Source organism: Calonectris borealis, chromosome 7, assembly GCF_964195595.1.
Source record: "Calonectris borealis chromosome 7, bCalBor7.hap1.2, whole genome shotgun sequence".
Lineage (NCBI taxonomy): Eukaryota > Metazoa > Chordata > Aves > Procellariiformes > Procellariidae > Calonectris > Calonectris borealis.
In genome coordinates, this window is record NC_134318.1 from 18,920,432 (window position 1) to 18,935,071 (window position 14,640).

A 14,640-nucleotide genomic window follows, 5' to 3' on the forward strand; every position below is an offset into this window, starting at 1 on the left:
AACCAGGTGCTCCACATTTACAAAATTACAAGTAGACCCCTTTGGTAGTGGTAGTTTGCCACTGATTTTCTCTCTCAGAAATCTGCTGTGACAAGCAGCTTTCAGAAAAAAAAATATTAAATTTTATAATTGGACCTTTGTTTCATAGTTAGGAATTAACATATATTCCAACCATCACACTTAAGACTACTACTATTTCAGTGGGAATGACTTATCAGCTTGATTGAGAGTACATAAGATATATAATGCCTCAAAGACTGGGGAGGGGGGGAAGGGGAGAATCACCTATAGCAACAAAAGAATAGACATAAGCTGGCCCAGAGTTTTGCCAATGCCATATTAAATACAATATTTTTTTTTTGACAAAATGCAACGTATGAACAACTCCTATGCCTAACAGTGGTGTCATCCGATAACGAGATCCATTGCATTAGTTTTTCTGAAAAGAGGAACTACAGAAGAGTGCAGTGAGCTCTGATTGCACAGCAGCAGTGTTTCCATTTCCAAAAGAAAAAGAAACAAAACTTACAGGATAAAATTCTAGCCATATTGATCTATTGGGAATTTAAACCAATCATGATTCTTGCCCTACTGTCTGATATCACAGACAGTATTACATTCTGCTGAATGGCATTTTGTTAAGTAGACTGAATAGGCTGATCACAAGACAAAAGCCAGACCATATGCTTGCAGCATCTAATAATTGAAGTTTCCATAGTTCTGAACCCACAAATAAAAAACAAAATTAACAAAAAAATAAAATAACAGCAGTAATAAACAAGTTGTCATGCTAGCTTCTTCAATTAAATACATGTGTTAATGATATACAGTGCCTATTGCCATTCATCAGAGAACCTCCAAGTGCTTTACAAATATTAAATAAGTCTTACAAAGGGATCAATTTGCTCACTACTACTGAAAGACAGACACCTTTCAGGTGCAAAGTAGCAGCTGGTTAACTAGCACACTGCAACACTACATAACGGTTTAGGGCAGAAGGTGGAGAAGAATGCCTTAGTAAATTGAGACTGCAGAGAAATCCATGGAGGCAGATGGTAATTACCTGAATTGGAATCAGGCCAGGGCTCCAGGAGTAACACCCCTTCCTATGTGAAAAGTGCATTGGGATCATTAATGGCTAAAAGGACACTGGCTTCATGACAATCATATACTTCTTTTTAAAGGAATAATTTTAGGAAAGAGACATTACCTTTTGCATTCTGTACCTTTAATAGCAATTAGATACTGAAATGTAGTCCACATAATAACTTCCCAAAGAACTAAATATATACCAGTTTTTCAAGAATTATCACCACAAGAACAAACAATGAAGAAGAGTCTTTCCCCCTACCCTAACACACATGACCCACACGTCTATTCTTCCTTCCTGACAGCTGGAATTACAGCAGGCTAAGCAAAGAGAATACATTCCTTTGCAATTTCAGCAGCTGCATGTTTGCAGCTTAGTGCTCACTGTTTAAACTCATTGCTTTTCTCTCATTTACTGACTGAGGTTCTTTCTCTCTAATCACGTGACCTGTCATACGTGAAGACGCAAAATATAGCAATCAACTCCCTTTAAATGTCTTAGTTTGCAGATTCAAGTATTGCATGCAAGCTTCTTACCTTCCAAGCTCTTTGTAGCTCAGATTCCCATCTTCAACTTTACTATCATAACTGTCTTTGCTTCCTCTTTGGATACTGACCCTTCTCTTCCCTCTGTTCGCTGTTTTTTCCCCAAGCCTGCCTTTCAGTTTGCTTTAACGCAGCTGCCCTTGCAGGCTCTTTGAAGGCAACTCTTCACCAACTGGCCTTAGCAGACTACTCTAGATCCTGTTATTAATTCCACCTTTTTCAGGAGCAAGAGCTTCCTCACATGATGCACAAATTCACAGCCAGATGAAATTTATTGTTAGGTTTTTTCACTACTATGACAACATGCTATGTAGCAAGTGCAATACTGGTCTGCTACTGATCATATGTGAAGACAGTGGGATCTATTGCACGATAATTTGAAGAGTCTATGGCTATCCTTCATATGCACATTTAATTTGATATATAATCAAAGGAAATGTGTAAGAAGCTATCACATATTGCTAATTGCTGACTTATTTCATCCAAAGACTACATATTAAGCAAGATCCAAACTACAGTAGCACTGCTTGTTGACCTGTATCCTTATATACTGTAACTGTATGTTCACAGGTTCACATATCATTCTCCACAGTGTCTCACAGTTGTCTTCTATAGAACTTCATTTGATGAACTACCAGCTTTCTGCTTATTAGTCTAGTATATAACTTTTCAGCTACACCCTTAAGCCCCTTATCACTTGCACAGCTCCAATAATTAGATTTCCCTTTTCTTAAAATCTCATGTCACTAATTTACCCTACAAGCACCATGAGATGTGATAGCAGGTTTTATCTCTCAACATTGGATCAAGACATATCCATACTTTGGGAACTGATTTTTTGTTGCTTTGATTGAGGACAGCTTTAGTGAGCTTTTTAAAGTCTTATGAACAAAGTATTCTTGAATTTATGAATTTATCACAGCTCAAATTCCATTTCTGGATTCACTGTGCTTCGTGGTGAGCTCACGCACACATAGACATACCAAATAGATGGCTATTATTGCAATGTGACTATCAAGGGGACATATAGATATTCTCAGAGACAGAGAGGTAGAAAATACTATTGGATGTTTCAAGGACTGGATCATATCTTTTTCTGCTAAAAGTTTCTTCTGGTCTTCTTTTCAACTAATTGGATAATACAAACATACAAGAATCTAAACTTCCAAATTAAGTAAAAAAAATGAAAATGTGGATCAGTATACCATAAGGAACTGGAAAACAGGTCATCTCAGTTCTCCAACACCTTGATCACTACTTAATGTTGGAATTTCACAATGCTTTTCTTATTTCTTATTCTACCAAATTAATCATCATACCTATTCCCCTGCAGGCCAAAGAAAGGCTTAGTTCAAGATGTCATGCCCCAGTTTTAGAAAATAAGTAAAATCCACCAGTTTAGAAAAAAATATGCAAATGTTATTCACACACAGTTATTTAATAAAATTTTTATATAGGTGTGTTTGCTTACATTTTGGATCATGGGATTTGCTTGAGATAATGGGATTTCAAAAATGAAAATTTTTAAATGACTGAACTTAGCTCTGTCAGCTTACTTCTGGCAAGTACACTCTTGTATCTGGCAGATCCTACTCAGCAATGTTTTCTTCTAAACCACCAAAGTGTTCATACATAAAACATAAATTCTGGCATTTTTTTTCAGTTACTCTTTATTCCTAATTTTGATGAGTCATTAGGGGATTATGAGCCAATCATGTTACTGACTCTTGCTTAAAATACTTAAACATTCCAAAGAGCAAAATGGATACTTCAGTGTGCCAAATAGTAGCATGACTGCTACAATGTCTTTGAAGCCAATATTATTTACTGCATCACAGTCTAGGTTGGAGTCTTAAATTTGTGACGTCGTTCTGTTTTAGTATGTGAAACCTTGACGTCTGGACGATAAGAAACCCTATTACATAGAAGCGGTCTCAAAGAGGTATCTTACTCGCTAGCAGTTCATTGACACAATGATTCTTTACACTTTAAAAGCCCTTTGCTCTACATCTACTTCAAATGCTGTAAGTTCATAAGCCAAGATCTTTACACAATTGTGCTGGTAAAAGGAAAAAAAATGAGCAATGCAGATGTTCTCCAAAGGTTTATCTGTCACCTTTTATTTACTTTTTAAAACCAGCCCCATCTTCCTCATTTAGGGAGGGGCAAAAAAAGTCCATCAGATGCATTAGCAAAAAAGCCTTGCCTAAATTCTTGGAAGCAGATAGGATATATCTATTTAAGAAAAATATGATTCTTGTTAAATAGTTAAGGACAAAAATTACTAAAATCACTCTTTATGCTTCATATGATTTTAATAGAGTTTGGAAAAGCATATATCAGCATTGGTCACTTTGATAATGAGCTTTTCCTATGAGCTTAAACACAAGAATACTGACAATGATCTGAAAGCACACTGTAGATTTTAGCTCACCTTATTTCTTAAGCTGTACTGCCCAAATATTTACTCTTCCTATCATAATAAAATAACCTCCGTCTACCCTACAAGTAACGGTGTGAGCAAGAATCACATACACTCATTACATGAAATGCAGATATTAGACTTGCCTTTCTGCTTAAGTGTCTCCATCTTAGTCCCTTAGAGAACAAATGCTATGTCAGGTTTTATAATTATAACTTGTGATGAAAACAATGCATCTGGGGGGAGGGGGAGGAAATTCAAAACACCTGTACTGCCATCTTTTGTTGTACAGTTTCCTTTATACCCAGTGGACACGATGCTCTTTGTAAAGTTGCAAGAAAGCAGAATAACTCCAGATAATATTAAGTCAGTTACTTGGAAGTATACCCATGGATACCTGCTGATGATTTGATCTTATAAGCTGCAAGATTGTTACAGGTGACCAAATGCATACTGCTTGCTTTTGCCACTATAATTAAAACTGATAAAAATGTGAACCTTAAAAATGCAGTGAGCTAAAAAATTATTGTTGGGCAGAGGGGTTGCAAAATATTGGGAAATATATGTATTTTATAAAAGCAAGTGCATTGTCCCAGAATTAAGCAGTGAAATTTATAGTTAAAGAGACTTATGACAGTGTGTATCTATTCATAGCAACACACTTTAGATATAATGGATATCTCCACATTTTATCATCTAGATTAAATGATCATGAATATAGACCTTTAAAATATGAAATTATGATGTGCTTTGATACATCATAATTTCATTTTGTTTATTTATATCATATGCAACGTAAAAATATGGAGCCTTAAAATGTATTTTCAAATCACATTGTTTTGCATCTGTAAGTTTTAAAGATTAAACAGTTGGAAGCACAATTCATATACCTATAAACCAAAGAAGGGTACAGTTTTATATAATTATTGTCAAGAAACGACAACCGTACTCTTTGTAGAAGCAGGGATGAATAATTACAAAGCTGGGACATAATTAAGCAATTTTGACTGTCGTATTCTTGAGCTGTCTTTCTGATGTGAAGTGCTGTCATACCCAGAAATACACTCCATACTGGACAGGCATCTTCTACTTTGATCTATACTTATACCAGTGAAATGAGGTCATGGTCTGGTCATTAAACAAGGCTTCCTCAACTGGCTTAATGCCTCTTATCCAGCCAGGCTTACCCAATCTTTATTAAAATCAGGCATGATACAATGTTCAATATTTTGACAAAAGAAAACATAAACATCACAGAATAATGAAGTTTAGCTCACTTACATAGTGAGATGGAACACTGCACTGTAACATTAAACTGTTTTCTAATAAATGACTGCATCTTTCCATAAGACAGTCATATCACAAACAGATGCATTTTAAACAAAGGATGAAATGAAGCAAAGCACAAGAAAGTGCAGTGTTCTGTTAAAAAAAAAAGAAAAAATAGGGAAAAATGAAAGTCAAAATTTATACAAAATAAAATATTTATGACTTAGTGATGACTGGTGATTGCTAGATACTTTTGCATTTGAGTAAACACAAGCTAGTCAAATGGAAATTTCTTGCTTTTATTCTCATTTTGTGTATTTTTTCTTGGTGGGGTACTTTGCTCTCCCAAGTATTTCATGTCAAGACTAAAATGAAAACAACTCCCCACATCACAGCCTCTTTAGATCATCAGTTTGCTTTTTATGCTGAATAAGCCATACCATCTCCTGCTTATCATAATGGGGAAAAAAAAAACCCACCTAACTTAGGATTTTGGTTTTTTTTTTTTCCTGAAAAAGCAAGTCTGATAGGCTCACTGTTGTTACTACATCCGGCAGAACAACATTTCCGTGTGGCATCCACCAAGATAAAAACTAATCAGTCCAACTCCATTCCTGGCAAGCATAGGCCAAAACAGTGGCTACTCTCTTAGGGGGAAGGAAAAAAACATTCTTAGGAAGTTCACTATCAGCAGGGTTTTATATGACTAGGTCAACTTCTTAAGGAGTTTTTCTGATGACCAATACTGGATGTGTTGCAGTCTTCCTCTTAGTTTGGATCAAGATCCCTTCTCCTCTAACTGGTTTCAGAAAGCTTAGAATATATTACCACTAGCTGCCTGTTAAATTTGGCTGAAGTTGGTCAAAAATCTCAGCAACTATATGGGAGGGGAACTGATGAACAGACAGAGAGCACAAAATTCAGGAAACCTGAACGCTGAAGAATAAAAAAACATTATGTATTCAATATATAACATATGATAGAATTTGAAAGTACAGTTATTGTGCACATCATCTTTGTGATATATAGAGGAATGCTGCTTGTTATGGTCTTTGAGTATAACTATAAATAGCTATATACATACATATCTGCATCTGAAAACATATATGCAGAGAGGACTCTATGAGTGTTCTTAGACATAAAAAGAGTTTGCATGCATGTGTACTATAAGCATGAATATCCTAGGAAACAAGCACAAATTCAAAACAATTTAAAGAGGTTTATAATATCTGTTCTGCATCCAATTTAATATTTATTTTAAATTAGCCACTTCTGTAATATGTATATAATATTGTATGATGAGGGTAATTTTGTAGCACCTTAAGAAGCATTAATTCATGCCATGAGAAGCATTTACAATGATTTTACCATCAGCAATTTGTACCAAACCATTTATAAAGAAGAAAAAAAAAAAAAACCTTTAGTATGGCAATAACAACAGTAAATTTGAGCCTTCTGCAATTTGCTGAAATAAATGTATGTTTTATCATAAGACTTAGTGGGTAAATAATTCAAAACTATACAAAAGGTTCAATTACAGATATAAAAGATAAAGATGTTATCCCTACATTTGTGAAGTAATTTACCCTTAGCTATTGACTTAAGAAGAGGTTTCATCCAGAAAAGGAAGTTCAAATTTCGGAAACAGACACTTTTTTTCTTCTCTTACACTATTAAGTTGGTTAAAATTCAAAGACCAGACTCTTAAATGAAAAATCTAATTGCTAACAAAATTTAAAAAAAAAACACTTCACCAGATCCAAAATCTGATTAGATAAGAAGAATTATAAAAGAAGATAACATACATATGCTATATCTAACACATTTCAGCTGTTGCATTTGGTCAGATTCAGTAAAGATGATTTGCGGTGAATAAGATATCCACAACAGCTTAGAAATAAATTATTTCATTTATTACATATATGAAGCTGAAATAACTAAAGGCAGTGGTAAACGATATATCAAAACTACGCTTGTATAGAACTGTTAACATTTTAGTAGTTATAAATGAATCAGTCTGAATTAATTTGTTATGCACTGCAATTGTAGTTGTGATAATGCATTTATCTAGCAACACTGTTATGCTACCAAAGAGTGCATTTCCATAACCTCTACATTATTATTCAGCATTATTGGAATTCTGCAATAAATTATTGATGGTATATTTTAGAGAACAAAATAGCAAACAGAAAGCAAGTAGACTGAAAACATAAGTGGAGGTTTAAGAAAGATCTGCAGCACTAAAGCACTCTGAAGCTCAGATTTCTGTTATCGTGTATTGATCAACAATGGAAAAAGAGGGTAAAGTGGAGAATTCACATTCGCATTCTGTTTGCATCAGCAGTATGCAATATGCCCAGAGTTGATGCAAGTGGTATCAAAACCTCAGATACTGAAACTGTCTCTCTGATGTTGTCAATGCTTATTAGGAGGACACCACATTAAGTAACATCATACAAAATTAGAATCAGCTGGTCCATTAAAAGCCAATAACACCATAGGTGTGAGCTCTGCGATAGATATTTGTGTTTAACATACAAGGCAGGGGACAACTTGTCAGAAAAATTGCATTCTTTCACAAAAGCATATCACACAGTTGGTACATATCTTTAGACAGGGTAAAAATATTCTTCTAAGCTCAGTGACACATATTAGTTACTTTGTTATATGAAACAGGTTGGAAACCAGAAATTTGATAACATAACCACAGTCCATTAACCAGATGTAACAGTAAAGTTCGATATTAAACCACAGAAAAATTACTAAGACTTTTGTCCCTCACCTGACCACATTTACCAGTCCTTTCAATTGAAAGCTTTTGTCTGTTACTTTAGCAAAAGACGCAGCCAAGCTTTTGGAGTTATTTTAAAACAGTGTTAACGAATCACATTGTTGTTACTTCTTCCATTTACTCTCCTACCTTAGCATCCTTGGGCTTAACCACTTTCATGAATGCACCTCTTACCAAGGCTTCCTCTCTCTCCCGCCTGGTCACTTTCCGAGTATCAAGAAATTTCAGGTTTGTCAATTTGTGCAGGACAAAATATCTGACAGATAGCAAAATGCACACAGTTAAAATCCAGTAATAAAGACATACTCGCAGACTAAATGACTAAAAAATAACAGCAATAAACATCAATAGCCTTTGTTTCCTCTCTCTGTTCACGTTTTTCATGCAACGTAGCTTACGTAAAAAGTTATTATACTTACTTTACTCTCTCAAATGAAGCATGTTGTAAGCTGCCCATAACAATTTAATGCTGGGTGGATCAGACAGATAAGAAAATTATCACCATGGGCGTATATATTCTCTATAGGTACTAGTGAGGTATAAGGTATACCCAGAAATAGAATAAATTGGAAATTGTTTTTAATTGCCAGTTTGGAAAAGGGACTTTTGAGTGATTCCAAAGATTCCATCCCACATTGCAGGGGAAAACCAATCTAAGACAGGGGAAACTGCCAGCTATTTTCTCTGAAAGAATTCTCAGAAAACATCCATTTGCCAACACTTCTTCAGATTTTTGTTATATTTTCCTAAAAGCACAATGATCACCAATATTAGAGACATGTGAACAGCAGCAAATCAGGGAGGAGTGTAATTTGTCTTCTACCATACATCCTAAAACACCATCCTTTGTCTTGAAAGGAGTGTATGTCAATATTCAAAACTCTTAACATTAAAAAAAAAGAATTTGTCAAGAGAAAGCATGGAGAGTTATTCCTGGCCTCTGCTTTCCAGGACTATATTTTGACACAGGCATCATTTGGAAGGAGAATTCCAATTTGGTCCTGCCAGAGAGACAAGGTATCCTTATGGCATATGGATCCCAGCTCAGGATTAAATGTAGAAGGCACACAGGAAGAGACTATTTTTATGAAAAACACTTTAAGAATTCAAAGTTCTTTTTAGGACCCATCAGGACTGTATTCTATTTAACCTTTTTACTCAAAGTATAGCAGCTTTTTAGCCTCAAGAAAATACCATTTTCTCCTTGCTTGCAGAGGGAGAGAACATGGCAGATCAGAAACAAAGCAAGGCACACAACCATGGCAAATCAAAATATCTAACCACCTCAAGTACACATTATTTGCATTTAGTCAACCAAATATGAAGGAGACATTGCAAAGTGAGGGAAGTGCCAGACTTTTCCTGTCAGGGGGTAGAAAGGTGATTGATAATGTTCCCCATGCCTAGCTGCTTTGCATAAAACTCCAGTCAGTCAGAGAGTCTCCTAATCATACCAATCCTTTCTGACACTGGGAGGAGGAAATCGTAGTAGTAGAAAACTCTGCATAGCATAACATTTTAAAAAAGAACAACACACAAAAAATGTGTTTTAAAAGGTAAGAGTTATCTTATAATACTGTTCTCAAGACCAGATAAACATGTGCAAAAGACTGTAAGACTCCCCTTCTAAAACCAAGCAAAATTTAATGCTGCAAAGAAACCTTTCCGTCAAGAACACCTTTCCTCTGAGGCAACAGCTTCGTAAATTTTTAACAAGTGAACTGAAAATGCTCAGTACTGAAATGCTCAGACAATTTAAATGTGAATCCTCAAATCTATGATTTTCAATGATATTAGAAGAAAAAGAGAGTCACTTTACAAAACAGAACATGTCCTAAGACCAGTTATTAAACAACAGCTACAGATCTAAAAGACTGATACATTCTCAGACTCCTCCCAGCTTTCCTGGCTGCCCTTCCAGTCCTCCCTGGCATTTTGCTGGCCCTTATCTTTCAGTGGAGGAGAAGCTATCCATCTTGTGTTACTGGCAGAAAAGCTCTGATGACAACAGATTCTTTCAAATGAAGACATGTACAGAAGGAAACAATATGTCAAGAGCGAAGAAGAGTGAAGCTAAAAATGAGTAAAGACACCCACTAAGTGTAGGGTGAGAAAAGATGAATATTCAGGTGAAGAAAACATCGGTATTAGAAAATCAGCAAATGTTTAATGATGGAATGAAATATGCCATTGAAAAGCAGGCTGCAACAAAAATGACAACAGACTAAGACAGCACTGTCATCTATGCTGACTTTGGATCACAGCCCTAATGTCAGTCTCTCAATCATTTCAAAAGAGCTTAAAATTATAATAGCATTCCTTGATACAAACGTATTTTTGTATTTTTAAGCCATCCTGACTGCACTTCAAAAAACAGAATTAGCACCAGTACTTGCTAATTCCAAAAACAAAACCAAAAAACCCTACCCACAGAAACCAAACAGCAGACTACACCACCAGTCACTGGTTTGGGGTTGATTTTTTTTTTTTTTTTTAAATTGCACTCCTTAAGGAAAGCAAATATTAAAAAGCAAGTACCATAAAGGTTATCCCACCAGTAGAACAAAGATATATCAGTGATTAATTCTTTTAAAAGGTGATTCAAAGTACAATCCCATTTATTCATATTGCTTTTACTAAATGTGGGATAAAAAGAATCTATATAATATGAAAATAATACGATACTTTTTTATTAAATGGCTGAAGAAAAGCATTGAGCTTCCTGGATATATTTTAGCTAGAAATATGAAGATGCAGCTTCAATCTAAATGGAACACAAGTTTGCCATAAAAAATACAGGAAAGGATTACCAAAGCCCCAGAATGAATACTTTACAATATCAATTCAACCCTTGTAAATTTAATCCAGGGTTATTTGTTGCACAAAATCTCTTTACTGTGATGTATGGCTTAGTTACTAAGGTTATCACAGCAGTATCCTAAAGTTGCATAGTACATAAAACATTTCAGTTAACAATGCAGGGAGGTTAACTCCCACAGATAACCTACTATCAGAGGGTTAGACCAGATGACATGCCTCTGTCAGCTTTCAGGAGCTATTGATGGTTCAATCAGTTTGTTTTGAAGGTAAAGTACAACAAAAGGGCACTAAACTTACTCAAACTGTCAACAGGGACTATCTGGAATGTTGCTTGCAGGTAAGTAATTTTGGGTGTTTTAAGACTATTATCAAACACCAATGGCTGCAGAAAAAGACAGCTACTAATAACACAGAATGCAGCCATCATAAAATACTTTATGGCAGGTACTAGGATCCATAAATTGCACGATGCATTGCACCTGTTTCAGACTTGTAAAATCACTAGTTAAGAGAATGCTGTTTAATGAAGAAAAATCCATCTAAATTTTACATTATAAGTTTAGAAAGGTTTATTTTATGTTCGAGGTTGGGGGGCAGGGTCTCCCTCCCTCCCCCCTCCTTTTTTTTTTTAATCATTTTAAAACTTAGCACTGCTCCATGTGCTCTGAGACTGCTGATACTGGGTTTTAACATCTTTGCGGTGGTGTGAAAAAAGGTTATTATCTTCAGTGATGAGGATAAAGGTGAGCTCCAGAGAGACAAAAAAAAACAGAAACACCAGGAAGGTGTTTAGAGATCCATTTATCACTGCCTGTAAAGTGATCTTCTAATTCATGATGGATTAAGGAAATGAACTATGTAAGTAAAGTTGCATCTTTTGTCCAGAATCATCTCCCGCCCTTGACTCCCAGTGCCAAGAGTCCCATGAAAATAAGCTAATAACAGATATCCATCACACACAAACAGGAATACTCAGAGATGGAAAAAGACCAGAGAATATCACATTTCATGTTATTTCAGTCGTAGTTAAGTGAAAATGACAATAAAGATTAACAACTCATTTACCAATTTTGTAAATGTTGCATGTGATTAGTATTATTTTAACAGTTTTTACACAGACCTGTCAAGATATTGGAAAAGAGGGACAGGCTTGAGGGGGCATTTGCAAAGGAATGCGGTGAGTTTGGGATTCAGCTGCTATTGACATTGGCAAAAGCTCAATGGGGCAAAGCCTTCCTTTGAAGAAACATGTTGGAGTTCAGAAAGGGACAGAACAAAGACAACTTTGAGATCAGCTACTGCTATTTATTAAACAATACACGACTCTAGTTTTTATATAAAGAAATACTGTCTCTGATACTGACTCACTCTACAGCCTTTAATGAATCAGACTTGTCATCTTAACTCTGCCATACGAACACGGAAACTAAGACCTATCAGTTACCTTGCAGGTATATTCTGTGTATGGTTCTAGTTCTTTACTGTGTAACAGTCATTACTTAAAACATAGTCCTTGGGTTATTCCCTCACCCCCCAAAAATAAGTGATGGTTCACACAATCTTAGGAGAGAGTTTCACAGGTGAAGCAAAAGGGTTCAAAGAGAATGTGTAAGTGTTCCTGAAAAAGATCACATGGAAGAAAGGAACAAATCTATTTTAAACATATGCAAGAAATTTGTCAGTCCTGATCCAAAACACAGAGGTGTAAATAACTTTTATGTCAACTCCTTATTTTTGTTAAATAGCTACTGTATAATTTCATTCTGATCTATTTTTTCAGTAGCCATTTAGGTTCAGGCATAAAAACTCCTTCAGTCTTAATGAGTTTTGGTACACTACTTCTTACTATTATCAAACAGTTCTAAGAAACTTTTATTCCAGAGCTGTGAACACCATAACAAAAAAAAAAAAAAAAAAACAAAACCACATATAATATCATAGCATCTCTGGGCCTCGATTCATTTATTACCTCCCTTGGAAAAGCAGACAAGTTGTAGAACATGCTTGGCCTCCTGATACTGAAAGATAATGGCATCACCCGTGAGCCACACTATAAGAAAATCTTAGAAGTGGCAATAAATTACTTGGGGAAAGAATGTTTTGGGTTTTTTTTTTTTTTTCTGCTACAAGAAAAGTATAGTAAATTTGTTTATGTTAGAGTTTCAGAGAAAATAAATTCTTCCACTGAACCTTTAGTGAAAGACTACGGTAAGAACTAGATTCTGTATAGTCCTTTATTTTGTACTTTTATTAACAAAAACTGTACTATATGCATCAATATTTAAGTTTAAAATGCAAAATTAATCTGGCACTGAAAAATTGAGAAATATTTGCCCAGAGAATGGGGAAATGTCTAGCTCTACCCATACCATACCTGCAACATCCTCTTTGTTTCAGAAAGTGTTTACTTTCATTTTTCTATTTTCTGTGCTATTGCATTTCCTTTGTTTGACAATCATAGAACATAAAAATAATATACCTATTTCAAACTTTGAAGGGCTGATTATGCTCTCAGTTACATTACTCTAAACTAGAAATAACAAATAACCTTAAGTTGGCAAAGTTACATCAGCATTCAAATGGTGAGAGATGAAAACAAAAATCAGAAGGATTGAGCAAACATGTTTATGACACTGAACTAGATTATCTCCTGTAATTGTTTCTTCTGCACCACCAAAAAGTTTAACTCCTACCCCCACCCCTGCCCCACCAAACAGCATATAGCTGGCTGCAGAATTTCCATCTGCAACAAAACTTCCTCAATACAGAGTTAAGGAAGCCAGGTCATAAACTTAAACCAACACCTTCCAGAACAGAGGGCATGATGTATGTTAGAAGATGACATAGCCTCTGTGCAACCTTGGCACCGCTTGGTGATGACCATGTAATTCTGAGGGGCTCTCAAGACAGACTGCCTCCTAATACTTTAACATCCTCTGCTCTACTTCAATGTAGCAAACATCTTTGTGAATTAGAAAAAATCTCTCTATACATGTAACAATAATTATAGTTATGTCTTGACTTACTGGCTTAGTATGGACAAATTGGGGTATTATGGACTTCAATTTATTTGGCTGAACAAAAACATTATAATAGCCCTTGTTCATAAATCTTTACAGTGACTAATCTCAGATGGAAGTTGTGTCTATTTGATATCTACCAAATCCAGTTTTTTTTCTTCCAGGTACTGTAGAAATGACAAGGCCTCCTGCAAACAGTGAACTAGCACAGATTCATAGATTATGCAGATGTAAGGGAGTACCCTAATGTCTCATGAAGCAGATAGAAAATATACAGAAGTACCACAGACTTCAATCCCTTCTGCTAAAAGAGAGCCTCAACAGTAAGTTCACTGATATTGACCAAGTATATTAGCATTATTTTCATTACAGAGTGAGGACTTCTAGTCTCCTATTGCTTCTTGAATATGGATTTATGTATTTATATTACCATCCAAATTCAAAAACAAGACTATTTAAAATAGATGAGTAGGTTCTGTCTCAATTAAAAAAAAAAAAAAAAAAACATGAAAACAAAACAAAACCACAATAAAACAAACCAAAACTGCAAGGAAACTGAAAATGCTATAAGAGGACCCAGCATTTCACACAATCAAACCTGTGGGATGGGAATAGCTGATTTAGCTTGAAAAGTTAATCCATACAAAATGCATGCACTTCCTTCCTTGCTGTTATATCTTAAG

At 35.3% G+C, this 14,640-nt stretch overlaps 1 protein-coding gene across 1 annotated transcript in view; it reads right to left on the minus strand.

The window, feature by feature from the left end:
- The window catches only part of LRMDA (leucine rich melanocyte differentiation associated), a 686,193-nt gene that overhangs the window by 278,729 nt on the left and 392,824 nt on the right, over positions 1 to 14,640 (minus strand). The window contains exon 5 of the mRNA XM_075154405.1: positions 8,247 to 8,373. Coding sequence (XP_075010506.1) covers positions 8,247 to 8,373 — 127 coding nt within the window. The remainder of the gene's footprint in view (positions 1 to 8,246; positions 8,374 to 14,640) is intronic.